This window comes from Pseudochaenichthys georgianus, chromosome 11 (assembly GCF_902827115.2).
Source record: "Pseudochaenichthys georgianus chromosome 11, fPseGeo1.2, whole genome shotgun sequence".
NCBI lineage: Eukaryota > Metazoa > Chordata > Actinopteri > Perciformes > Channichthyidae > Pseudochaenichthys > Pseudochaenichthys georgianus.
In genome coordinates, this window is record NC_047513.1 from 31,548,600 (window position 1) to 31,575,930 (window position 27,331).

General features: G+C 44.8%; 2 protein-coding genes and 1 long non-coding RNA gene across 3 annotated transcripts in view; all 3 read left to right on the forward strand.

The window, feature by feature from the left end:
* Positions 1–5,404, forward strand: part of LOC117455658 (CMP-N-acetylneuraminate-beta-galactosamide-alpha-2,3-sialyltransferase 1-like) — a 25,930-nt gene extending 20,526 nt beyond the window's left edge. Inside the window, exons 5-7 of the mRNA XM_034095248.2 lie at positions 2,247–2,292; positions 2,381–2,500; positions 4,062–5,404. Coding sequence (XP_033951139.1) covers positions 2,247–2,292; positions 2,381–2,500; positions 4,062–4,229 — 334 coding nt within the window. The 3' untranslated portion in view covers positions 4,230–5,404. The remainder of the gene's footprint in view (positions 1–2,246; positions 2,293–2,380; positions 2,501–4,061) is intronic.
* Positions 5,405–14,266: 8,862 nt separating this feature from the next.
* LOC117454760 (uncharacterized) lies at positions 14,267–14,902 on the forward strand. Its single transcript, XR_004553021.2, has 3 exons — positions 14,267–14,363; positions 14,459–14,629; positions 14,877–14,902. It is a non-coding gene; the product is annotated as an uncharacterized lncRNA (long non-coding RNA).
* Positions 14,903–26,427: 11,525 nt separating this feature from the next.
* Positions 26,428–27,331, forward strand: LOC139434805 (uncharacterized). The gene is made up of 2 exons (XM_071204753.1): positions 26,428–26,491; positions 26,578–27,331. The coding sequence occupies exons 1-2, from the start codon at positions 26,429–26,431 to the stop codon at positions 27,280–27,282; spliced, it is 768 nt and encodes a 255-aa protein (XP_071060854.1). The 5' UTR covers position 26,428; the 3' UTR covers positions 27,283–27,331.

The window sequence follows — 27,331 nt, forward strand, 5'->3', positions numbered from 1 at the left end:
GGAAAAACACCAACAAATGCATGTAGAGCAGAATTAGGCAGATACCCTCTGATCATCAACACTCAAAAGAGAGCACTAACATTCTTTAACCACCTTAGATCCAGCCCCCGAGACACCCTCCACTCCAAAGCCCTCCAGAGCCAAGAGCTGACCCCAGAAAAGAGTCCCCTATGGCAGCTGGTGCTGAGGCTAGCTGCCCCCTCTCAGAGCCACTCTGACCAGTCTCTCAGCAGCACTGCTCTCCAAACACCAATCGCAGTCAAACGCATTATAGCACAATGTAAAGACAACTATTTACAACATTGGGAAGACGAGACGAGAAGCCAAAGCAGATTAGAATGTTACCTGGCTCTGAACAGAGAGTACGAGCTGGCAGAATATCTCTCTACTGTCAGAGATAGAAAGCAGAGACAGATCCTAACCAAGTACAGGCTCAGTGACCACAGACTGGCAATCGAAACAGGAAGACTCAAAAGATCCTGGCAGCCAAAAGAGAACAGAACATGTGGTCACTGTACGACAGGTGAGACCGAGACAGAGATGCACTTCCTCCTGAAGTGCCAAACATTCAACGAAGTGAGGAGCGTTTACTGGAACAAGTTGAACTCTGTAATCCCAGGTTTCAAGGAGGTTGATGACCTCTCAAGACTGAGAGTACTCCTAGGAGAAGGAGACAAGGCACACCTTGCTGCCCAATATGTATACACATGCCACAACCTGAGGGACAGTGAATGACACACACACACACACACACACACACACACACACACACACACACACACACACACACACACACACACACACACACACACACACACACACACACATGTTGAAATGTAATTATATCACTGTATATATATCATCAATAATATGTAAACATTTGAAATGTATGTTAATGTTGTTAATTATTTTGTATTGTGATGCTTTGGCAACATTGTTTAATTTAACTTTCATGCCAATAAAGCCCCTTTGAATTTAATTTAATTTAATTGAATTTAATTGAGAGAGAGAGAGAGAGAGAGAGAGAAACAGACAGAGAGAGAGAGAGACAGAGAGAGGGAGAGAGAGAGAGACAGAGAGAGGGAGAGAGAGACAGAGAGAGAGAGAGAGAGACACAGAGAGAGAGACACAGAGAGAGGGAGACACAGAGAGAGAGAGGGAGAGGGAGAGAGAGACAGAGAGAGAGGGAGAGGGAGTTAAATACGATGGCTTAAGATGCCCTCACGAACGGCCCGATGTTGCTACGATCACAGCCGAATTTGAACATTTCCTTTATCGTGTGTCCATCGGGTTGTTTTATTGCACAACAACATCATGTAAACATATTATGTAAATAACCCAATTTGTGTTCTGTGAAACTAAAAAGGATATAATATATTATTTTGAAGGACAGTTGACAGGAAATTGTTGTTGTTATGGAAACAACATTACGGAGAAAACGTAATATTTTCTACATATAAAGACGGATAAAGTAATGAACAAAGTCTGAAGATATCAGTACAGTATCATAGTACTGTAACATAATTGTTCTTGGTACTTTCATTGCAATTGTATGTCTTAAATGTAATGTAAATGTTGCCTTCGTGTGGGGTTCGGGGCCATCTTCGTGCGAAATTCACAATTCCATATTCGTGTGTCCATCGGGTGTCAATTTCGGGACAGTGTGACAGGGGCTTAATGGACGTCTCTTTAAAATGACCGCTCAGAGGAGAGGAGTTCTCATTTCTCTAACCGCCTGCTGCTTCTCCTCCTCTGTCCTCGGTTCCCCTCCTCGGCTCCTCCGCTCGCATCTCCTGTGGGCGGGACTAAGTATCGAGGATAGGAGTCGAGGGGGGGAGTCGAGGAGGGGAGTTAGAGAAAGGAGAAAGGGCCTGTGTCTTTACGATCATAAACGATGTGTTGGATGTGCACCTAGGATAAGTAATAAGGGAGCTAGGAGTGATTTTCGGTGCAGTAATAGGTTAGCATTTTTCGCTCGGGGCTAATTCAGAGGGTCAGTGTTAGCATTGGGAAAAAAAAGGAAAAAGATCAGTTAAATGAGTTATTTTCCGTTATATGGATATAAAATATTCATAGTTTATTAAATATTAAGGATCCTTAGACAGTGTTTCCTGCAAATCACGTGATTTCGGCCCCGGAACCGGGTCCGTGGGGCTTAAGAGGAACCCATTTTGGTGACAAATCACTCAATGTGGATTTTTTTGTATTTTATTTTCCAATGTTGATTATTTTTGTATTTTCTCCAGATCATACGCGCCAATACTATCAACAATCAAGGCCAATAAGAATTTGGTGAGTATTCTTTTCAAATGCATTTAACTGGCTGCACGGTAATGGTTCATAAAAATATAGTTTGATGTCTGACTGAATCGTTCAACAGGTAATGGTCCTTAATCCCGATTTCATGATGTATGCTCATCATAGTTGGCTGGAAAAGAAGGGCACGTATCCATCCACTGGCTTCATGGCTTTGATTCTTGCGATGCATATTTGTGACGAGGTAAGTTTTTAAATTGGGAGTTTTCCTTGTGGAACGCACCAGTTTTGATTCAACACACAGAAAATGATAGTATGTCAGTAATTGAGGACTGGTTGAAAATAATCAGAATCAGAATACCTTTATTAGAGGGGAAATGCACAATTAATTTGTTTCTTAATATGTTGATTAGAAGCAGCATATCGTTTGAGTTTGGCGTCTAGGCTCGGGCCTCATCACTCCACAGATTTGCAAAGAACATTGAGTGATGATTAGATAACTATCCCCCGAGCCTACAGGTGGAGCTGGGGTGGAAGCTGGGGTGGAAGCTGGGGTGGAAGCTGGGGTGGAAGCTGGGGTGGTGGTGGGGTGGAAGCTGGGGTGGAAGCCGGGGTGGAAGCTGGGGTGGAAGCTGGGGTGGTGGTGGGGTGGAAGCTGGGGTGGAAGCTGGGGAAGGCAAGCAGCAGCAGCAGCAACATGAAACACAGCAGCAGTAGCAATGTGAACGCAAGAGCATGGCACGCACTGGCAGCTTAAATAGAGCGCCATGTTTAGGAGAATGCGTTTGGTTGGTTGTAAGAGGGACGAGGTGCGTCACGTGTTAATGCCATTGGTGCTCGAGTTGACTGCCTGAACTAGCTCGCAGGCTTCGCCCCATTTCTGAGGATTTAGCAGCCAGGTGTATATTGCACTGTTTTTAACCGCATATATATATATATTGCACATATTTCACATATTGCACATAGTTGGTATTTAACAACAAGGGGTGTTATAGTCTGTATTGTTGTGTGTGTGTGTGTGTGTGTGTGTGTGTGTGTGTGTGTGTGTGTGTGTGTGTGTGTGTGTGTGTGTGTGTGTGTGTGTGTGTGTGTGTGTGTGTGTGTGTGTGTGTGTGTGTGTGTGTGTGTGTGTGTGTGTGTGTGTGTGTGTGTGTGTGTGTGTGTGGGCAACCCAGTCTCACGGCATTTCGTGTTATAGTCACGAAATGAATGTAATCTATTGATTCATATTCACCAACACGATTTGCCCATTTTTCTCGTGTCACACGATTTGAAAAGCAATGTATTTGTATTGGTAGTGTGTTTCGTGCCTGCACCAAATAATAACAAATTAGAAAGAAATAAAGATTACAAAAATACAGATTTCAGTATTCTGAGGCTCTGAGCCCCATTTCTTTTCCTCGCAGGTGGCAAAAAAAGGTCGACATTATACGATTTAAAAATAAAAACAATAATCGTGGCTTGATATCGAGAAAGAAAATGTTTTTATGAACCCCACAGCTTCCGGTCTTCCAAGACCCGAACGGACAAAAAGACGTGGTGCCGCCACAAAACGTACTACCAATAGAAATACATTGCTTTTAAAATCGTTCTGTGAGACATGAAAAAAAGGGGGAAATCGTTTGGGTGAACACGAATAGATAGATTACATTTATTTCGTGACTATAACACGAAATGCCGTGAGACTGGGTTGGAGTAGGGGTCTACTAGGGGCCGTGCTGGTTATATAAAGTTATCCTGTCTATTTGTTTGTGACTTTTACCAGGTTTCTTTGTTCCTAAATGTGTTTTCTTTTGTTTCCCTAGGTCCATGTGTTCGGATACGGAGCAGACAGTGAGGGAAACTGGAGTCATTATTTCGAAAAACTCAAAAACAAAGAGTTAAAAACTGGAGGACATCCTGGGAATGTTGAATATGGAATTATCCAGGAGCTAGCTAAGCAAAAGAAAGTCACGTTTTACAAAGGGTCTTGAGCTTCCTTACAGCACGAGCAAGTATTCGGACCCTGAGAGGAAACGTTCTGCAAAGCACAAGAAGACCAAGGCTGCGTCTCAGGTTGGTTAAATGGATTCCTTGCGTCCCTCACTTGCGTTGTTTCCCAGTTTTTCTTATCGGTTGGGTATGGAGGAGGTGTTTATGGGGTTTTCTATCCGGTTTTTTTTAGCATAAAGAGACTGGCTTTTTGGGAGGGAGCGAGAGAGAGAGGGGGGTTGCCCTGGTATACTCTCTCCCGGTAGGCTCTGGCCCTCAGAGCTGGGTTAATAGCTCTCGGTAAGGTTCTCTCAGACTTGGTAAATTAATTAATGTATTTATAGAAGGACCATGCATACAAAAACATTAATCTCAGCAAAGAGAAGAGATGACAGATTATAGCTAATAGCTAATTTCCATCTGTGGTCCTCAGACAGGTTCATAACAATCAATAAACAAATAATAACATTGCATGATCTCTATCAGTCAAACCATTTTAAAACCTGATTTAAGTACAGCTCAATAAATTAATACATAGTACACCTGAAATACACTTACATCTCGGTCACTCAAATAATTACAAAGCCTGATTTAAATTCAGGTTACGAACATAATACTTAGTACACTTCAAATACACTTCAATAAAATATCTAAGATATAGTATGACAATACAGTTCAAATTAAATATCTCTCAAAATGTCTTGGTTGAATGCTGAGTGAATTTCTTTGTGAACTGAGTGGACTAATTTGATGGGAGATGTGTTTGTGAATATTAGTCCCGCCACCTGTGAGGAATCTTCCTCCAAATTCATGCGGATAGGAATGGGTTTTTGAACGTTATTCCCGCCCGTCTGTGTCGGAAAAAAGGTATGAAATTGATTTGAATTGAGTGGGTGAAAATGAAAGTTTGAATGTGCGTTTTATTATCACCGGTCATTTATGAGGAAATGCCTCTAAATTCTATCGGGAGATTTAGAAATCACAACTGAATTGGGCAGTTGAAATTACAATTTTGGTAATAAATGTAAAACTGTGAATTAAAGTTTGATATTTGAACATGACCACAGCATCATTTTGTTTAGTATGATTATAATGTTGTAAAGAGAGAAAACCCTGTATTAGTTTGGACCTATTTTTCTTCAAATAAACTGATCCCACCTTTTGGATTGGGACAACTTTAAAGACATCTGTGCTCTCCTCTCCTGCTTCAAAGACTGCACCCTGCCACACTCACACTTAGGTAGGGCCACACCTCATTACTGATATCAAAATCCTTCGGGATCGCTTAAACAGATTAAAAAGAGTTGTCTGAATTGAAACGGGAGTTAATTGAACCTGGTTCTTCGGGGAGTTGATAGAGGTGAGATCTTGCTGACGTCGGTGGATCTGAGCCAAGCAGTAAACTTACAAAGACTCAATAACTTCGGTCAGGTCAATTAGTAGGTCAGAGTAATTTCCCGGAATAAATTATCAGGACTTCACCGACTCTTACAGTGGGGAGACGCAAGGAAACCACGAGAAGCAGGGAATTCTCTGAGCTTTAAGAGCAATGGGACGTCCTTTCCTCCGGAGCGCCACGTGATGACGCCGCACAGCTGATGTCTGACAGCAGCTCTGTCCCCGTTATTTCCACACACACCCCCGCCTCTGTTAGTACACATTTACTGACACAAACACTTGTATCATCTGTTGTAGACCCAAATACATGAAATAAAATAAGAACTCATTCTCAAAAAAGATAAACGCCATTCATAAAATGTAAAACGAAAAAAGCGATCATGAAAATGTTTCCAATAAATGAATACAATGATTTTTGACCCCTTTGTTGTTCAGATATATCACATATTTGTAACTAAATGATACATGAATTTTAAAACACGGTGACTCTCGTGAGGTTCATGTGTTTTCTTCACTCCGCTGGGAAACTGCTCTCATGTCAAGAAGCATGAGATCAGTGCATGCCCTGCATCATCCAATCAGTGAGCGATACACAGGAAGGGGGCGGAGCAAGTGGCTGAGGATTTCACCGGAGGATGGTCTGGTGGTTCCTCGATTATAACTCCTCCATTATCGCTCCTCGATCCTCGATCCTCGGTCCTCCGGCAGAAATAAGCGCCACAAGAAGCCTTTGTTTGTTTTCTTGTAGCCTTTATTTAACCAGGTGAAAATCCCATTGAGATCAACGACCTGCAGCACATTGGTTACACATAAAAACAACAGAAAACAAAAAGGACATCATACAACCTTTAAGGCCCTGTAACACTGTCCCGAAATGGACACCCGATGGACACACGATAAAGGAAATGTTCAAATTCGGCTGTGATCGTAGCAACATCGGGCCATTCGTGAGGGCATCTAAGCCATCGTATGACCGCCGGTGGAGTTTCTCAGGCTCCGGCAGCAATTTCGTGAGCGGCAACTTCGTAAGGCACTCGTGAGGGCATCTTGTCAAGTCGTGTCATCTTCGTGTTATCATCGGTGCATTCACCCTCACTCTGATCGGGGCGAATGCCCGATGGCACCGATGATAACAAGATGACCTAACGATGGCCTTACGAAGGGCAAAATTGACACACGAATTCAACACGAAAATGAACCTTCTCAAGGTCCTTCGGCTATTTTTTGGCATGTCAAAGATTTTGCCTCCGCTCACGAAGTTGCTGCCGGAGCCTGAGAAACTCCACCAGCGATCATACGAAGGCTTAAGATGCCGTCACGAATGGCCCGATGTTGCTACGATCACAGCCGAATTTGAACATTTCCTTTATCGTGTGTTCATCAGGTTGTTTATTGCACAACAAAATCATGTAAACATATTATGTAAATAACCCAATTTGTGTTCTGTGAAACTAAAAAGGATATAATATATTATTTTGAAGGAGAGTTGACAGGAAGTTGTTGTTGCTATGGAAACAACATTACGGAGAAAACGTAATATTTTCTACATATAAAGACGGATAAAGTAAAGAACAAAGTCTGAAGATATCAGTACAGTATCATAGTACTGTAACATAATTGTTTTTGGTACTTTCGTTGCAGTTGTATTTCGTATTTCGTGTGTGGTTCGGGGCCATCTTCGTGCGAAATTCACAATTCCATATTCGTGTGTCCATCGGGTGTCAATTTCGGGACAGTGTGACAGGGACTTTAACCTGAAGGTCGTCTATTCTCTGACACATGATTTTATATTTAAAACGTAGGGTCCTGAATCACCTATGGGAAGTGTCACAATTCACATGTTATGTCACGTTTGTAGTTTTGTCTGTGTTGGTGTTTTTCTTGTCTTTGGGTTTCCTGTCTTATTGTGTTAAGTGTTCACCCCCGTTTCCTGCCTGTCTGCTTTCTGTCTGTTTCCCTCCCTGATTACCCGATTGTGTTCACCTGTTGTCCTTGTGTTTCTCCTCCCCTGCCCGCCTGTTTCTCGTTGTCATGATTACCCCTTCTTGTATTTAGTCTTGTCTCTGTCTGTGTTCAGTGTTGGGTCATTGTTTGTTGGTGACTGAGTTCACCGGTGAGTGTTCTGTATCTCGGCATTATCCTTAAAATAAAGGGTTTCTCAAAAGTTATCTGCATTTGGGTCCTGCTTCTTTCACTCGACCGTGACAGAATGACCCAACCCGAAATGGACCCAGCAGACGATCCTTTTGAGGTGGAGCTGCAACATTTCTCTTTTCCTTTGGAATGTTGCCACGATTGGTGGACGGAAGCGTCCAGTGTTCGGCTGAAGGAGGCCGCCCTGGTAGAGGCGCACCGGTTGGCGATGGAGAAGCCCGACTTGGTGGAATTCTTACCTGACTGGATGTTGGACTTCCTCTGGAGGTGTGATTTCCAGCCTGCTGACTACAGACGTCTCGGAGTGGTCCGTCTGGGGTCAACCCATGCTTCTGTCCCAGTTCCTGCTCCTGTTCTGGAGTCATGTGCTGGAAGTCGTCAGGCTTATGGAGGCCCACGGAGTATTCAGGCGGCTGCTAAGAAGAGTCGTCGCAAGGCCAGACAAGGAGCACGGGCCCCAGCAGCCATGGTTCCAGTCCCAGTACGGGCCCCAGCAGCCATGGTTCCAGTCCCAGTACGGGCCCCAGCAGCCATGGTTCCAGTCCCAGTACGGGCCCCAGCAGCCATGGTTCCAGTCCCAGTACGGGCCCCAGCAGCCATGGTTCCAGTCCCAGTACGGGCCCCAGCAGCCATGGTCCCAGTCCCAGTACGGGCCCCAGCAGCCATGGTTCCAGTCCCAGTACAGGCCCCAGCAGCCATGGTTCCAGCCCCAGTACAGGCTCCCGCAGCCATGTTTTCGGCTCCAAGACCGCCCCACACAGTCATTATCCAGGCTCCAGAACTGTATCATACAGCCATGTTTCCAGCTCCAGGGCCGGCCCCAGCGGCCATGGTCCCGGCTCCAAGAGCGCCCTATACAGTCATGTTTCCGACTTCAGAGCTGGATCTTATAGACAGGATTCTGGCTTCAACAGCCATGATTCTGGCTTCAATTCCGGTCTCTGCAGCCATGGTTTCAGCCCCAGTTCTGGCCCCAGCAGCCATGGTCCCGATCCCAGCTGCCACAGTCCCATCTCGGGTTCCCTCCTCTGGTTCCTCCTCGAGTCCCCTCTTTGGTTTCCCTCTCGAGTTCCCTTCTCTAGTTACTCATCTAGTCCCTCCTCTAGTCTCTCCTCTAGTCCCCTCTTTAGTCTCTGTTCGAGTCCCCTCTCTGTTTCCATCTCAAGTTCCCTCTCCAGTTCCCCCTCGAGTCCCCTCTCGAGTTCCCTCCTTTAGGCCCTCCTCTAGTCCCTCCTTTAGGCCCTCCTCTAGTCCCTCCTCGAGTCCCCTCTCTAGTTCCCCTCTCGAGTTCCCTTCTCTAGTTACTCCTCTAGTCCCTCCTCTAGTCTCTCCTCTAGTCCCCTCTGTAGTCCCTTCTCGAGTCCCCTCTCTGTTTCAATCTCCAGTTCCCTCTCGAGTTCCCTCCTTTAGTCCCTTCTCTAGTCCCTCCTCGAGTCCCCTCTCTAGTTTCCCTCTCGAGTTCCCTTCTCTAGTTACTCATCTAGTCCCTCCTCTAGTCTCTCCTCTAGTCCCCTCTTTAGTCTCTGTTCAAGTCCCCTCTCTGTTTCCATCTCAAGTTCCCTCTCCAGTTCCCCCTCGAGTCCCCTCTCGAGTTCCCTCCTTTAGGCCCTCCTCTAGTCCCTCCTCGAGTCCCCTCTCTAGTTCCCCTCTCAAGTCCCCTCTCGTGTTCCCTTCTCTAGTCCCCTCTGGAGTCCCCTCTCCAGTCTCCTCTCGAGTCCCCTCTCGAGTCTCCGCTCGAGTTCCCTCTCCATTCCCAATTCAAGCCCCTACGCAAGTGTTGTTGGAGGTTCCGCTGGGGGTCCTGACAACCCTGTGTCCTGTGCCGTTGGAGGTCCCGCCATCTACTCCCCTGCCGGGGGTCCTGCCAACCCTGTGTCCTGTGCCGTTGGAGGTCCCGCCGTCTACTCCCCTGCCGGGGGTCCTGCCAACCCTGTGTCCTGTGCCGTTGGAGGTCCCGCAGAATACTCTCCTGCCGGGGGTCCTGCCAACCCTGTGTCCTGTCCCGTTGGAGGTCCCGCAGAAGACTCTTCTGCCGGGGGTCCTGCCAGCCCTGTGTCCTGTGCCGTTGGAGGTCCCGCAGAATACTCTCCTGCCGGGGGTCCTGCCAACCCTTGGTCCGGTCTCGTTGGAGGTCCCGCAGAAGACTCTTCTGCCGGGGGTCCTGCCAGCCCTGTGTCCTGTGCCATTGGAGGTCCCGCAGAATACTCTCCTGCCGGGGGTCCTGCCAACCCTAGGTCCGGTCTCGTTGGAGGTCCCGCCGTCTGCTCCCCTGCCGGGGGGCCTGCCAGCTCTGTGTCCTGTGCCGTTGGAGGTCCCGCCGTCTACTCCCCTGCCGGGGGTCCTGCCAACCCTGTGTCCTGTGCCGTTGGAGGTCCCGCAGAATACTCTCCTGCCGGGGGTCCTGCCAACCCTGTGTCCTGTGCCGTTGGAGGTCCCGCAGAATACTCTCCTGCCGGGGGTCCTGCCAACCCTTTCTCCTGTCCCGTTGGAGGTCCCGCAGAATACTCTCCTGCCGGGGGTCCTGCCAACCCTATATCCCGTGCCGTTGGAGGTTCTACCGGGGGCCCTGCCAGCCCCATGTCCATCACCGGTCTCGCCGGGGTTCCTGCCAACTCCTGGTCCTTTTCCGTGGGGGATCCTGCCGAAGCCTGTCCGACCGGCGCCGGTTTCTGTCCGGCCGACACCGGGTCCTGCCCGATCTCCGGAGCTGTCCCATCAGCACTTTCCTGCCCGGCCTCCTGATCCTGTCCGGTCAACACCGGCTCGAGCCCGGCCCCCTGAGAGCCGCGGTCTTCGCCCTCGAGCCCGGCCCCCTGAGAGCCGCGGTCTTCGCCCTCGAGCCCGGCCCCCTGAGAGCCGCGGTCTTCGCCCTCGAGCCCGGCCCCCTGAGAGCCGCGGTCTTCGACCTCGAGCCCAGCCCCCTGAGAGCCGCGGTCTTCGCCCTCGAGCCCGGCCCCCTGAGAGCCGCGGTCTTCGACCTCGAGCCCGGCCCCCTGAGAGCCGCGGTCTTCGCCCTCGTGCCCGGCCCCCTGAGAGCTGCAGTCTTCGCCCTCGGGCCCGGCCCCCTGACTCTTCCTGCCGTTGCCTTCAGTCCTCCATGGTCCCCACCTTGGACTCTGTTTTGTCCCCGGGCCGTCCGCCCGAGACCCCTTCCTGGTCCTCCGCTGTGTTCCTGGGCTGTCAGCCCAAGACCCGTCCTCCGGACCCCCTCCGCCCACCCTGCTTGGGGTTTTGGACTTTTGTGTTTTGTTTTTTTAGGGACGTCTGGAATCCGCCCCTTGAGGGGGGGGGTTCTGTCACAATTCACATGTTAGGTCACGTTTGTAGTTTTGTCTGTGTTGGTGTTTTTCTTGTCTTTGGGTTTCCTGTCTTATTGTGTTAAGTGTTCACCCCCGTTTCCTGCCTGTCTGCTTTCTGTCTGTTTCCCTCCCTGATTACCCGATTGTGTTCACCTGTTGTCCTTGTGTTTCTCCTCCCCTGCCCGCCTGTTTCTCGTTGTCATGATTACCCCTTCTTGTATTTAGTCTTGTCTCTGTCTGTGTTCAGTGTTGGGTCATTGTTTGTTGGTGACTGAGTTCACCGGTGAGTGTTCCGTATCTCGGCATTATCCTTAAAATAAAGGGTTTCTCAAAAGTTATCTGCATTTGGGTCCTGCTTCCTTCACTCGACCGTGACAGGAAGGGAACTTAAATCGTGTTGAATGGGACTGATCCTGTGGAGCAAATCTCATCTAGCAACTTTAATGTAAATATGTATTTATCTTATCCAATTCATTGTTGGATAGCCGTTGTTCTGATCTCTTCCCACTGTTTTATACCTTGTTGTGATAATGAAGAGAACCTTAACCACATCTTTTAATCGACATCAGGCTAAAAAAACAAGTTTAAGTTGAAACAAACCAACCACCTAAGCCTATAGGGGTGTCCAAACTACGGCCCAGGGGCCAACTGTGGCCCTTAGTCTGTTTTGAATTCAGCAGATTCTAAAAGTATAATGGATATAATGGCCCACACCAGAAACCTGTGCTTGTCTTATATTGTACTTCTGAAATATATATGTAAACAAATATTGCACAGTATAGTATTCATGTGTTAATAAGCTCACTTTTCAAATAAACTCAGTCAATTAAAGTTGAAAACGTCTTCTAACAGATCTTAGTTGATACAAAAAAGCCTAATTTGCTTAACAAGCTTGAAACGTACCCTTCATACTTCCCCTTACCCCCCCTACCTTTATACATGCTGTGAAGGAAGAGCACCAGATTCTGTTTTAAGGAACGAGCTGCTAACACTGTCACAACATAAATGAAACCATATGCTTTTTATTTTCTTAAAGCATGTTCAAGTATCGATTGTAATTTGCTGTGTGGACGGGCCGTTACATCTACTGCTTCCACCACTGTGCCTTGCTCAAGGGCAAAAGACGACTGGTCCGCCTTTTTACTTCGTCAGTTTGGCTATAAATATCTGTGATTTTCTAGCTTGCAAGCTAAGTCCTTCCTTGTTCAAACAAACAAATTCAAATCAAGAAACGATGTATTTGTCACAGTAACACTATACTGCCCATTTGTTTTTGTTTTTGATCAAAACCTGTCAGCCTTCATAGAGCATTATCTCTAAACAGTTTTAATGTGATGAAATAGCTTTTATCTGGGGGGTGATTTGCCAATTAACATCTGTAAATAAAAAGCTTATTTGTTTCTATTTGTGAATGTGTATAATGAACTATCAGTGGTAGAATAAGTGTTTCTCCTGCTGCAGTGTGTCCACAGGCAGACTCCTCACTTTGCATAAATGTAAACATTTGTCCCAGTCCGACACATCTTTCGAGCAAGTGACAGATGATTTTGCATTTTCTGACTTGTTTTTTTCATGAGAATAGGAACTCTTTGTACTTAACAAAGACTACTCTGTTACAAGTATTTAGCATGATGTATCTGAATATAAAAATATAAAGTCAATTATCACACACACACACACACACACACACCTGCCTGCAGGACCGGCCCTTGGCATATAGGCAGTATGGGCAAATGCTAATGGTGCATCAACCTATGGGGGGCGTCAAACATTGGGGGAAAGAAAAAAAAAAAATTGTTTACAATTTATTTTTATTTAAATTTCATAACAAAACAATTTCCCAATTTTGGATCAACAAAGTACATCCTATTATCTTATCTTAACAGAACTACGCCTATTGCATACAGCGCCCATAAACTACGGCGCAACCCCCTGTGCATGTAAATGGTCTGCAGAGGCTAAAATCCGACCCTGAAACACTTCCGTTGGGTTAAGGGGCGGGACATCTCTAAGTGGTTGACCAATCACAACGGAGCCGGCCAGCTAACCAATGAGAGCAGACAGGGCTCTGGTTTCAGACAGAGGGTGAAAAGAGGTGCTGCAGCACAGGCAGTATGAGACAAATAAAAAGCTTTTTGAACATTAAGAATGGAGACATGTCCCAGTAGAGACACTACATACTGATATACACCTGAACATCAGCAGGAGAGGACTCTTTAAAGTAGAGACACTACATACTGATATACACCTGAACATCAGCAGGAGATAACTCTTTAAAGTAAAGACACTTGATATACACCTGAACATCAGCATGAGAGGACTCATGCAGTGAGCTGCTGTCGATGCCGCCGCCGCTGCTTGCAGCTCTGGTCACAAAATACATGACAGAATCAGGTTGGTATTAACACTACACTGTGATAAAGCAGCCCTGATAAGTATGTTACAGAGAGTTCCCTCCGTAAACACATTATTGGTGTATTACCAGTTCAACAACCTTTTAACGATTGGGTTTAGTCATATCTATCAGGTTTCTCACTCAGTGTTTCCTTTTTGATGTGAATACTTACTTTTTTGTTTGTGGATATATTTTTGTGTTTGTGAACATGCTCACTCAACAGGCCATGGGCTGGAACAGAAGGCAGAGGGACAACCTTCATCACGTTTTAGCACACAGATATGTCAAAGTAAGGACAAATTACAATTGTCTTCTCATCTGACATTACATATTTATGAAGGATGTCTGCAATGTAACCTCATGGCTATATACATTATGTTCTCCCTTATCCACACTTCCTCTTGCAAGTCAGGTGGTGTCATGGAATGTTTCAACTGTTCTTCTGAAGGTCTTGTACTGAAAACTGGTGCTCTTTGCATTATGGTGTTGCATGGCGCTTTTGCTCTGACATTTTCTTTTTTTGTAAAGATCTCAGAGAGGGCAAAGGTGGAAGCTGCCAGCTTCAGCGACTTCAAAAAGGAGCACAACCTTGATCAGGAGACCATACAGCAGTGGGTGTATGATGTCAGGCAATGGGCGGTCACAGGTAAGACATACCACAAGTTCTCCATATATACATCTGTTAATTACTGTAAGTTTAGACATACAATATAAGTTGGCTATATGTTGAAACTGAGACTGTCACTGATTGTATCTCTTCTCCAATTGTTTTATTGCAACTATTTAGAGAGAGTTTACGCCCCAGGGTGCACTGAAGGACTGAGGGTGGATATTGAGAACATCACCGTCACTCTTTTGCGCAGGGAAGCAAGATCTGTATCGTCAGCATGGTTTGTTGTCAAACATAGTTATTGAAATTACACTTCAAAAACAACAAAAACATTCTGGCACCATGACACAGTTTTGTTTCCGTTTCACTTTGCAGACAGCAACCAGGCAAGGCAAAGAAAGAGGAAGAGAATGAGAGAGCTGAAAAAGAAGCTTCGCGAAAAAGTTGTGCAATACAACACCGGAGTGCAGGAAGAACAGATTGACGAGGAGTTGGCTTGCAGTCTGACAGAGGGCTACATCCTACCATGGGAGAGGCATGCAAATGGTAGGATAATTGCTAGTTTGGCTTGTTGTTTTTTTAGTCCATACCAAAATATTACAGTTTATCATGGGGCAGAAAAAGCAATGGTGATACCTGCAAATATATAATATTTGTAATGAGTTTACATTATAGAGAACCAATGCTATCGCTACAAAGATTTGTGTCTCAGAAATGAAAATCATTCTGTAATAATATAATTTATGAATAAATATTCCTTGTCCACTACTCCATTCCTTTCCTCAACCTAAAGGCAACACCTTCAGGTTGAAGAGGTGTGTCTTTGACCAGGTAATGCTGGTCAGACGTTTGGAGGAGGAGCAGAGCATCCTGGTGAAAGAGATGTCGCAGCACATCATGTGAATACATTGTAAATACATACAATACAATAACATAATTCTTTATTAGTAACGTGCATAATGCAGGGTAAATACCAACACATTCTCACTCCCAACTCGTACTTCTAATTTTCTATTATTTTCTAAACCACACACTGTTATTTACTCAACAATAACACACAATTATTCTTGTGTTTATTTGTTTGATTGTATAATGTCGGACTTTTGGAGTCCGTCAGGACCGAGGGTCGGAGCAGCTCATAGTAGTTGCTTTAGATCATTTTACACCCGGAAGTAAGTATTCTCTCTTCTTTGCTTGACAAACCCCGTGATAGTCCTCAAGCTCTGTGATTGGATATTGGAGTGGCAGTGCGCAGAGCGTCCAACAGCCCTTTGAAATGGAATGGAACCACGACAGACTGTCCAAAACTGAAGTCGGACGGGTCCACCCCCTCCCCCACCCCGTCACCAGAACTACACGTGCTGTGTGTTTCGCACATAGGTTTTGCATGTTCTATAGCACGTCTCTACTGGGAATTGTAGTTTTAAAAGACGTTTTCGTATTTCCCATAATAAGAAGTTGCCAGTATTAAACTGTGTACATCCCTGGAGGTTTAGGGGATCACATTTAAAACATATAATTAATAAATGGGTGAAAATTGTTGTGTCCATAATGGGCAGCATGGTCCACATGACAGCTAAGGTCAGAAGAGCTTTATTTAACAGCTGGTCTTATGTCTGTGACCCCTCCTGTTGTTCATTGATGAGCCTGAAACATGCACTTGTCAAGGTTCAGAGGCACATTTTGCAAATATGGCAGAAGCCATCGATCATCTTAAGATAAGATATACTTTATTGATCAGAAGCGGGGCCATTTTTTCGTTACAGCAGCATTGTGTAACAGTTGGAAATATGCAGTGGTGTTTATTTAGAAATCATTTAGTATGATCACACAAATTCTATGTTTTATATTTAATAATTCTCTGTTCCTCATTTATTGGATGTTCAATACCTGACAAGGTCGGAGATTAAAAAGGTCAGAGATGAAGAACTTTGGTCGCAGGTTCCTCAACAGTGCATTACAAGACATCTATCGATATGTGTGTATACCTCCACCATTAAACTGTCATATTCTGCACATTTCTTATTATATCTACATACATCTTATAAGAGTATACTACATATGTATAATATCAGTTAAAATAAGTGCTTCAACTTAGTTAACATTGCAGGAAAGTTGATTGTCAAGTTCCAAAACAAACTATGCAATATATTAAACGTTAAGCACTTTGTCAGACTTAATATTGGTCTGTAGATAGATACCCCCAAAGCTTTTTTCTTATTTAAAAGAAGACCTTAATTTAAAGTAATCTTTAATGTTTAAATGAAGCCTATTTAGTTTGTCTGTTTTGCACATCCTCCTATTAATATCTTTGGATGTCCGGCACTAAACTGTTTTATTGTAGAGATCACAACAGTATCTTCTTGATATTTTCATCTATATTTATATGATTGACCTTCTACTTTCCTCCTATGTATGTACTCTTAATATTTGTATGTTTCATGAAATATAACATAATTCAACAAACAAATTCAATAACGTGCTTTAACCACTAGGCGGTACGGGTTAAAAAAAACTGTCAACTTTAAAGTGTTAACAAGACAAATTATACTGCTGTTTCCAGTTTAGTTTATGATGGATGTATTTTGTTATCGACACATATATTGTTTTGATATTTGTGACACCAATCTTCGGAAAAAGTGTGTTTGGTATCTGAAATAAATTAGGGTTATGCAGGTAGCGGAGAGTGGACCGGCTCCGTTTCCACGGCAACGGTGGCTGAGGATCATGGGTAATCTAGCCTTCCGCTGTCCAAAAAGACCACAAAAAAACGAGTAAAAAACCTTTGAAGCCCCTGTACTGATATTTAGAAGTTATCTACTGGCACTTCAGCATAGCTTAGTTAACTGGAGAAAGAATAATAACACTACATTCCTCCCATCAAGAGCTCCCCATCAAACACCGCATTGACTTTAAAATATCACTTTTCACTTTCAAAGCCCTCAACAACCTTGCCCCCCCCGTCGCCTCAGATGTTAGCTGAAGCTAACCTACTGCAGCCCATCAGGACAAAGCTCCAGACCTAGGGTGACAGGGCCTTCGCAGCAGCCTCCCCCACTCCCTCTCCAGCCACGTCAGATCCGTCAACATCATTCAAACAATCTCTCAAAACTCACCTTTTCACTCTTGCCTTCAACTCCTAATCAACTAACCCCTTTCCCTTATTCCACCTAGTTTAGCACTTTCTACTTTTGTTGTTATTTTTGTTTTACTTGCTTGTAAGCGCTTTGAGGACCAGGAGAAGCACTTTATAAATGTAATGTATTATTAAATTAAAATAGCCTACAAACAGTGTATTCTCAAAGGATTGAAGCATTGGCTACTTATTTCTTGATATGTTGTGCATTAAGCATTCTGTTATTAATGTTTTCAATAATGTACTATCAACTCAAGGACCGTTTGTGGGCTGCTTCTGTGTATTTCAATCAGGAGAGACTTCATTTTGTTTAAAGAACATTTATTGACACATGCCATACGTTAAATGTTAAGTCTTCGGCGATTAGACCCCGATCATGAAATGGTATATCTAAAGGGGGAAATGCAGCTGTGAGCATATAGGGAACCCCTCCGGGGTCTAGCCACTGGTGGTGATGCTGAAGATCTGGATTTGATGAGGAGATGGGATGAAGAGGGGGTGTGATAAGGTCTTTGGATTAGCTCTCCTGGCACTGGATGTGATGAAAGGAGGTGGATGAGGAGGAGGCGGGCGGAAGCATGAACACCTGAAATCACAGCTGACTGCCATTTTAAAGTTTGGCTGCAGCACAGTGATTGGCTGCTGGAGAATGAGGTGAATGTAATATGTTAAAGAAGAGAACGCCTGTGATGAGCTGATTATATGCAGCTACGGAGTGAATGTATATATACAGTATATATATTATATATATTATATATACCCCGTCTTCCTGAAAGAATTTTCGCTTAGCTTCATTTTACATCAATATGCAATTCACCTGTGAAATTAATTGCCAGTGGCCATAAAACAATGCATACAGGGATCCTTCAAGTCAAAACAATGTTAAGTCTGTTGCAGTTGTTAAACTGTTGCACTTTATTAATTCCATACAAATACCAAAACATTTATTGGTTTGTTTGGCAATGGGATTTGCATGGGGTGGGAATCAGGCTGCTTGCCAGGATGGAGGCCAGGACATTGGCTGCTGGGGCTGCTGGGGCGCAAGAAATACGGCCGCCATCTTGGACCGGTCACCCTACAGACATTCTACCCAGAGACAGCAGAGGTTTCAAGATGCCAGAGCACTGTGCAGCATATTGCTGTGCAAATCGGCGGACGATTGCGAACAGGGGTCGGGGGATTACTTTTCACAAGTAAGATTCAACATTATAATTGGTTGTATTTTGTAAATAGAATATTATTGTACTGTATTGATGTCCGCCAGCGAAATCGTAGCCAGCAAACATTATGTCCATGGCCAACTGAGACTTTATAAATCGCTGCTGTAACAAGTGAATTTCCCCGTTGTGGGATGAATAAAGTAAAATCTAATCTAATCTATCTAGGAAGAAGAAGGAAGAAAATAAGCTTGACCTCCTTCTTAAAATGTTTTTGTGTTGACTCTCAAATCTCCCGTTTTTATTTTGAAGGTTTCCCAAAGACAAAGATATGAGAAAGAAGTGGGAAGTTGCTTTGAGGAGGGAAGGGTTCACTGCAAGCGAGTCATCCGTGATTTGCAGTGAGCATTGTAAGCAGGACGAGTTTGACAATAGTAGGTGTATCATCATAAGGCTATTAGCATTCAGAAATGTAAATATTCTATTATCAATAACAGGGCTGTGTGTGTGTGTGTGTGTGTGTGTGTGTGTGTGTGTGTGTGTGTGTGTGTGTGTGTGTGTGTGTGTGTGTGTGTGTGTGTGTGTGTGTGTGTGTGTGTGTATGTGTGTGTGTGTGTGTGTGTGTATATGTCTATGCGCAAAACCACTTCACGGCGAGTACAACAAAAAAACGAGAGAAGAAGAACTACACGGGGGAGGGGGTATAAAGCCCACCCGCTGTATGAGGCGTTTGTTTACTTTCAGACCTCAGACATGATGGAGTTCAATGAGCTTGTTGTCTTTGTGCTCATGTTATACAACTTTGTAACTGGGTTATTGCAGCCAACTAGGGATTTGACCCACTCGTCGGATGCTGTAAGTGCAATGCTGGTTCGGAATCGAAGGTGTACCATAACAAGTATTTCAACCGCAAAGGCTGGCACTCGCTCGTCCTGCAGGGTGTTGTGGATGCTAGGGGCCTCTTTTGGAGTGTTTTTGTTGGCTTACCAGGTAGCATGCATGATAGCCGAGTGTTCAGCATGTCCTCACTGGTTAGTTTTGTGGATAGGGGTGGTCTACTTCCTCATGTAACAAGGGATATTGGGGGACATGATGTGGGTTACTATATTCTTGGTGACTCAGCCTACCCCCTGCAAAGATGGCTGATGAAACCTTTCCAGGACAATGGAAGGCTTTGTACAGTGCATTTGGTTCTCTCTTTTATTGACCACATTCAAAACAGGCACAATTACAATAGTGCAGACACACCTTTGTGCAAAGCAAATATGTCAGTATCAAAACAGTGTGGCAATATAATAACAAACTGCCAGGTGTCATATGCACATTAAATAGGCTCAGCAGTTAACACACCTTTATTATATATCCTCCTGAGAGGAACTCGGTACACTAACTCCTAAGATGTTCCCTTACTATAATTAATTAAAATATTGAACTCACAACACTGGTAATTACAAACTTAACCATTTCTCTTTCAATAAATAAATAGTGCTTGTGTTGATGGACGCCGTTTTGAAATACAATGAAATTATCTATTTCAAAGCCACATTGTGGGTGGGACACAACTAAAGCTTCGCCAGTTTATAACCGATGAAACATGATGGTATCAGAATAATCACTTACATGTGATTTATAGGATGCTACACAGGTCACTGTAAAGATAGTGTCAGAGGAGAAATAAGATACATTATCTGTTAAATCGCCATGGAGGTTATCTTTTATTTATCAGCAGCAGATCAATAAGTGTCAGTATCAAAACATAACACTGGCAAATACAATAGGTAGGCTCAGCAGACAGACCATAGTGCAAAGTTAAAGTGTCACATGATTATCTACTAAATAGTGAATTCAGCATCAACTTCACCAAGATGAAGTTCAAAACAATGTAACAGACACACCTTAGTGCAAGTTAGTTGTCAGTATTAAAAAAACAGTGGCAATATATATATAATAACAATAGAAAATCAACTTCAATCAAATGTACCCAAAAAAAATACACTTATAACAAATATATAAAAATAGCACTGTAAGAGTTGAGGGCTAAGCCCTGAATGTGGGCTAAGCCCTGAATGTTTCCATGTCCAGGAAACACCGCTGTGTGTCAATATTTAAAACAATACATTACATTACATTACATTGCATTTAGCTGACGCTTTTATCCAAAGCGACTTACAATAAGTACATTCGACCAGGAAGACACAACCTTGAGGAAAACAGAATCATATAAGAACATCAGGTTTCAAAGAGCCAATCGTTTCAAGTGCTGCTCAACTGGCTAAGCCAGTTCTTACTACAGGGAGGATAAGGGATAAAATAGCATTTGATAGATAACAAACAGTCTATAGATCCCCTTGGGGAAATTATATCACGATGCGTTTGTTACGTTACAATTTTATCTGCCCAATAATAGGGTACCGATATATTTCCCTTTGTTCTAGTTTACAGTTTCACCACTTGATTGTCATCACTGTTGTTAATTTGCACTATCTGAAGATGAATGTCTAATCATGATTCTTTGTCCTAGTTCCTTTACATTTATGTTGTTGTTTGGTGATTATTTACTAATACTTTAGTAAGTGTGGACTTAACGCCAGAGTAGCTAACGTGAACCTGGTGTCTCTGTGGTGTAATCAAATAAATAAACTACCTAGTTTCAATTTATCGTTTAGTGTGGACTTTGCACATTTAAAATAACTTGTGTATAGCTGGTGCTACAGACAGCAGAACTTTTTGCATTTTTCTTTAACAAATGCCACCTAAGATAATGGCATGCCAACAATTACCACAAATGTACACATAGATGTAATTGTACAAAAGCCAATTAACATACCAAATGGTGCAGGGCTCCCAGTCATAAAGGTGCTCCGTCCCCCCCTGTGGTAGGCAGACAAAGACAGTGTACATCTGTATGTTATTTGAATGTTGTACTTTCACAAGTACTTATAATATATGTATTGTTCAAATAGTTTGCATATATTTAAAAAAATAGTCATGAAAAAAGACATCTGGCCGACTAGAGGGATTTACAGGATGTTTACACAAATAGCTTAATATTGTGAATTGGACAACAGCATTCCTTCAAGGTCAGATAAAGCAATTGCTATACAAATTCAGAAAAGTTATCCAACAGTAAACACTGTCATCCAGGTAATCATTATCCTACCTTTCGGTTCCTTGTCTTTATTATGTTGCGGACAGGGAACACCTCGAGATGGTTGTGAGAGCAATCTGTAATTGTATGGAATACATTATTTGCACAAATGTGCAGAACAGGTAAAGTACGTTTTGTATAGGGCTCATCTCAGAATGCACAAACATGTCCACTGTGTGACATAAGCACATTTAGTGTTTCCTACTGAGCAATCACAGAAGTTTAAGAGTCTACACATGCTTTTATTCAGAAGCTTAGCTTCTCTGCCATTCCTTCGGGATGTTGCTGTGTCTGCTAATGGACTGATTACATCTTACATTGCTTGCTACTGAGTGGATATGTTTTAGTCTTCTATTCATTACACTAGTACTTGGGGTCTGTAGCACTATATTACATTAAGCAAGGATGTGCAAGCTTTATATTCAATTATAAAGTATAGAAAGGTTTTAATGAATGTGACTTCAGCTTATCAGACAACATACATACAGGTTACTCTGTTGTGTCTTTGTTTTAACTCCAAAATGTGCATGTGTGTATGCAGTAATAATAATCTAAAACATACAGGGAACATTTTACACAGAATGACTACTTTTACTCTTCTTAAGTGTGCAACTGGGGGAAACGCAGTAGATATTGACATGTACTTTTACTTTGGTAAGGTTTTGAAGATTTCCACTTGTAGTAAAGTATTATCAGTATGTTGTTAGTATTAGTATGTTTTACTCCACCACATTTAGTTAACCTTTATAGTTTCTAGTTACTTATATGAAAACACATGATTTATGATTCTACATGTTCAGTTCAGGAGTATTTTCAAACCATAGTATTTGTACTTATACTTCAGTTAAGTTGAGTAGCCTACTTATTCCAACCAGGGCCGGCCCTGACCAATTTGCTGCCCTAGGCAAGATTTTAGCTGGCGCCCCCCCCCCCTCTAAATGCAGACACTTACACTTATGACTCGCGCGTGCACGGTTGTGGCATGCCCACCAAAACAGAAAGATATGGACACAAGATGTGTGCAACTGTAGTTTCCTATCCATTTAAACATGATCTAAGTGGGGGGGGAGGACCTCACCTCCTCTAGGGGGGTCCGGGGGCATGCACCCCCGGGAAGACTTTTTTTTAAATATTGAAGTTAAAAGCATCAATCTGGTGCACTTTGAGAGCAACATTAGGAGATCTATGGATACATCTCTCAGCACCCATATGAAACAGAACAGTAAGTAGATTTTCTTTTTCTTTATGAATACTTTACAAATCACTCCCCTTTCAAACTGTATTCTTCTTTATTAATAACAACTTTTTTGTACTGTCATATAGTATTTTATACCTGTTTTTCACCTATTCTCTTGCTTTTTATAACTATAATGATCATATAAAGGTGTGCCTTTACCTCACTGAGCTGAGGTTATCAGAGCCGCTCAGTCTTTCAGGAGAGAGCTCTCTAAAGCTCTCCCCCCGCGGCCGCTTACACAGTAAATTCCAATGTTGATAAAAGCACACAGAAGCTGAGTACGTTTTTTGGGAGTTTGATTTATTTTAAATGAACACAAATACAAAATTAAAACCTATAATTTCACACTACCATTATTTCCAAAAAATAACAATTTCACATAAACCTCTGGTTTTTACTGGGGCTGGGGCAGTTCAACTTGATTTTGTGGGGGGGGTTGCCATAGTTTATGGGCGCTGTATTGGAGTAGTTCTGTTAGTATAAGATAAGATGTACTTTGTTGATTCAAAATCGGAAAATTGTGTTATGAAATTACTTAAATAACTCCCTAATTTCCGGCGCCCCCTATGGGTTGATGCGCCCTTAGCATTCGCCTATACTGCCTATGCCGAGGGGCGGCCCTGATTCCAACACTGCATGCATATAGTCAGCAGTCAAACGGCAGGTAAATAGGATTCTTTATAAGCTAACCCATCTCAAAAACTTGGATAGAATTTAGCCAAAACATTACCTGGTATAGAATCAGATGTAAAAAAAGTAAGCAAAACTCTCGCTGGACTCTTAACTCCTGCAGTTGCTTCTGCAGATCCTCCACTGTTTTGGAGTTGTCTTCTGTAGCTTGAGAGGACATGTCCAGTGAAGCTGGTTCAGGGGTTGAGCAGTAATCATGGTCACGGACATCGATGTGCTCTTCCTGCTCCTCCCGAGAGACTGGTTCAGTGGGCCGCTCCCTTCTCTCCAAAACACTAGCCCGCGGTGTTTGAGCAGTAAAGTGATTCCACTCAAACAGAGTTGGTACAGCACCTTTCACAAGCCTCCTACGGCCATCAATGGCTCTATTAGTTGATCCGTAGCGAAGTGACGACTGCAGACTTGGAGTGAGAGGAGATTGTAAAGTTATCGAGTTCGGTCGGAAAGCCATGGAACCTTAGGACGCCGTTGAATTTAGCTGACGCCGTACAAAGTGGGACACAGCAGTGCTCGGAGTAGTTCTTTACTTGTCTTTGCAAATGCTCCGTTTTGAAAATCTTCCGTCGACTCATATTTAAACCATAGATTTAAACAGTAAAACATTTGTGGACGCTCAGCTACGCAGACCGGAAGCAAACCGGAAGCTGCCGAGCCGTATTACGGCTAAGGCGGAAGTACGTCTCAGACCCTAGTGCATGTAAGGCAAATGTCAGCCTTATAGACAGAGGTACCGTGGTACTTGCCCTTCAGATGTACGCGTGTCCGCTCAATGGAAATGCGATGTCAACTTCCGATGTCAAGTACCTGTCAGCGGCTGGACAGGGCGGCCTCGCCCTGGCCGTCCACCGTGCGCCCTCTGGGTACCTGACTCCCCTGCCTCCTCTGGGGGCAGGTGAGAGGGGTTCAATGCCTCCCCGGAGGATACTGTTATCCCGGCAACCCGCCAGCAGATGAAAACACCCACCCCTCCGCCTCTCCACCTCTTCCGAGGGAACCGCGCGGGGGTCTGCTGGAGGCTACTGCCGGGTGCTCCGTCCTGCACCTCACCGGGACCCTGACTCCAGCGCGGTGTGGCGGCCTCGCCCTGGCCGTCCACCGTGCGCCCTCTGGGTACCTGACTCCCCTGCCTCCTCTGGGGGCAGGTGAGAGGGGTTCAATGCCTCCGTCCCCCTGGGGGACGGATCGCCCGGAGGGTACTGTTATCCCCACGTTGTCGTACCCGAAACTGTCGGGTATCCTTTGGGAGAACCAGACTCTGGAGGAACGTGAGGGGAGATTACAGGGATCTCTGCCCGCCTAACGAGTGCCTAAATGGGACACCGCACCATGATGCAAATGAAAACAAACACCGATTTGAACATAAGCTGAGTGCATCTTTCATGAGTCTTTTCACGCTTCCTTCTTTTTTACCCACGATTCTGGTGACATTTCCCGGTACCGAAATGCTCAAGAATACAGGTCGGATGGCGGTCCGATCTGTAATAGTTCCTACCGTGCCCTGAGCAAGCACCTGCAGAGGCACCATGGTGTGCGTAACTTGGATGAAAGAAAAATTCTGCTGTTGTTGGCCAACGGACGGACCAACATTAGGCTCCATCCCTGTACCATTCTGGGATGCGAGTACCGCGGCACAAGGCTGGATCGCCACTTGGCCAGAGACCATGTTGAGCTGGCCCGGGAGGAACTACATGTGGTTCAAAATAAACTGAAAATGACAGTGGCCAAGAAGGTGCTTTATGAACTCCGAATGACAAACCCCACCATAGAAATGATTACCGCTTGGGCTGTTGACACGGTGGCAGACGACGATATACTGTCACAACCTCCACCCTTGTCCCCGGTGAATGAATGTGACAACCCGGACTGCAAAGAATGGAGGCTGGAGGCAAACGCAGTGAGGGCTCAGCGGGAAATATATGCTGCTGAGGTGAAATCCCTGCGCTGCAAGTTGCAGCAGAGGATAAAGCACAAGCGACAGAGGATGGATCAGCGGGCCGGGGACATGCCCGCGTTCGATGGGGAGGAACGAGAGCGGGTCATTCTGAAGAAACGACCCCGAACAGAGTCGACACCAACGAGGCTGTTCAAGTCGAAAGGTCCCTCCTGCAGCAAGTCTCCCATTCCCGCCTGCAGCACGTCTCCCATTCCCGCCTGCAGCAAGTCCCCCACTGGCTCTCACACCCATTCATCCAGCTCCTCAGAGCCTGCATCCATGCATACCGAGGCCTCGTCAACCTCCCCTCCCATAAATTCCCCCTGGTCCCGGGGCAGGGGCTGGGGAAATATAATGCGGGACATCACATTCCCACGGGTCATGGGTAAGTGTGTTGGCTATGTGACACATGCAGTTTCTGTAACACACCATGTGTTGTCATTAAAGTACTGTTTATATTTCACAGAGGAGTATCTGCAAGGATACCGGGAGCATTATGCAGGTATCGACCCACCAGTGAGGCTCCAGGAAAACACAGTCTCCAAACTAAGCAGAGTGAAGTCGTTCCTCAGTTTCATGGCTCACGGTTTCAATCGCCTGTCTGACTGGCTCTTTTTGAGGGATCTCAAGAGGATACGCGGGTGGTCCCGGAGCCTGATGAAGTCAAGCCTTCAGGTCACGACCTCCGACTTCTACATCAAGAATATATCACACTTTCTCAAGTACATGGCCGACACACCGTGCAAGGGGAGCAGGCTCAGCCAAACCGACATGATTTTAATCAAACGGGAAGTAGTTGCCATCCTGAAGTCCCTGAAGAGAAAAGTACTTATCCACCAGATGCAAGTGAAGCGTGACAAGATGGAAGGTCTGCCGAGCCACAACGACCTAATGACATGCTTGACTTCGACCACCACTCGCATCCCTCAGCTCCTGGATGTGATGGCCAGCAATCCGACTACCGCAACCCGGACCCTGCTCTATGGGTATATGACTCTTCATTGGAGCTGCATTTACGGCCACCGTCCGGGGGTCTACTCCAACATGACCAACGCAGAGGTCCGAAAGGCGGATACAACTGGCACTGCCTTCGGCTACCTGGTTCATGTGAGTGCTATTAATCAATGCATTTATTCTGGCAGTTATATGCATGATTGACATTGTATTGACACTCTCTAACTCTGTCATAACAGGTAAGCAACCACAAGACGGCCAACGCGTTCGGGGAAGCGCAGCTGTACCTCACCGTAGAAGAATTTGGATGGATGAAGAGGTGGCTGGAAATCAAGGGTACGCTGACCTGCACCCAGAGCCGTTTTCTATACACAGAGGGGAAGAACCCGTTCAGGAAGCTTGCCTACTCCCTGAGGTTGGCATGGGCTGATGTGGGGCTCCACGGTCCCATTAACTTCACCGACCTCCGCACAGTCCACGCCGATAATGCGAAGAGGTTTCAAGACAAAGGCAACCGCCAAAGAGTGAGTGATTTCATGTGTCACAACACTGCAACTGCGGACAAATTTTACGCGAATAATCCTTCTTTGAAGGAGGCTGCGGACATTCGGTTGCTCTTCACAGAGTCACTGCAAGCAGCGGCGGCGGCATCGACAGCAGCAGCAGCGGGAAATGAAGACACTTTTGCGGGTATTGACATCGACAGTGACAGCTCTGGAGAGGAGCACAGCCCGGCTCCCTACCAAGACTCCCTACCAAGACATGTCAACGCTTGGCGAGAGAAGAGGGACCAGTCACTGGCCGAACACAGCCCCTCAGACATGGGTGAAGAGAGGGTGCCATACTCTGCCCCAACTTCACCCACTGTTGCCAGTGATCAACTTGTAAATATGCAGTGTGTTGTTGTAATCAGTCCCCTTGCAAATACTTTATATCCTGTGTGAATGTATTTATTACTGTCAATATTACTGTAAATAAAGTTTGTTAAAATTA

Coding starts and splice junctions, on each gene's coding strand:
- LOC139434805 (XM_071204753.1), top strand. CDS start 26,429: ATGACCAACGCAGAGGTCCGAAAGGCGGATACAACTGGCACTGCCTTC. Junction 26,492..26,577: donor CCTTCGGCTACCTGGTTCAT/GTGAGTGCTATT, acceptor CTGTCATAACAG/GTAAGCAACCACAAGACGGC.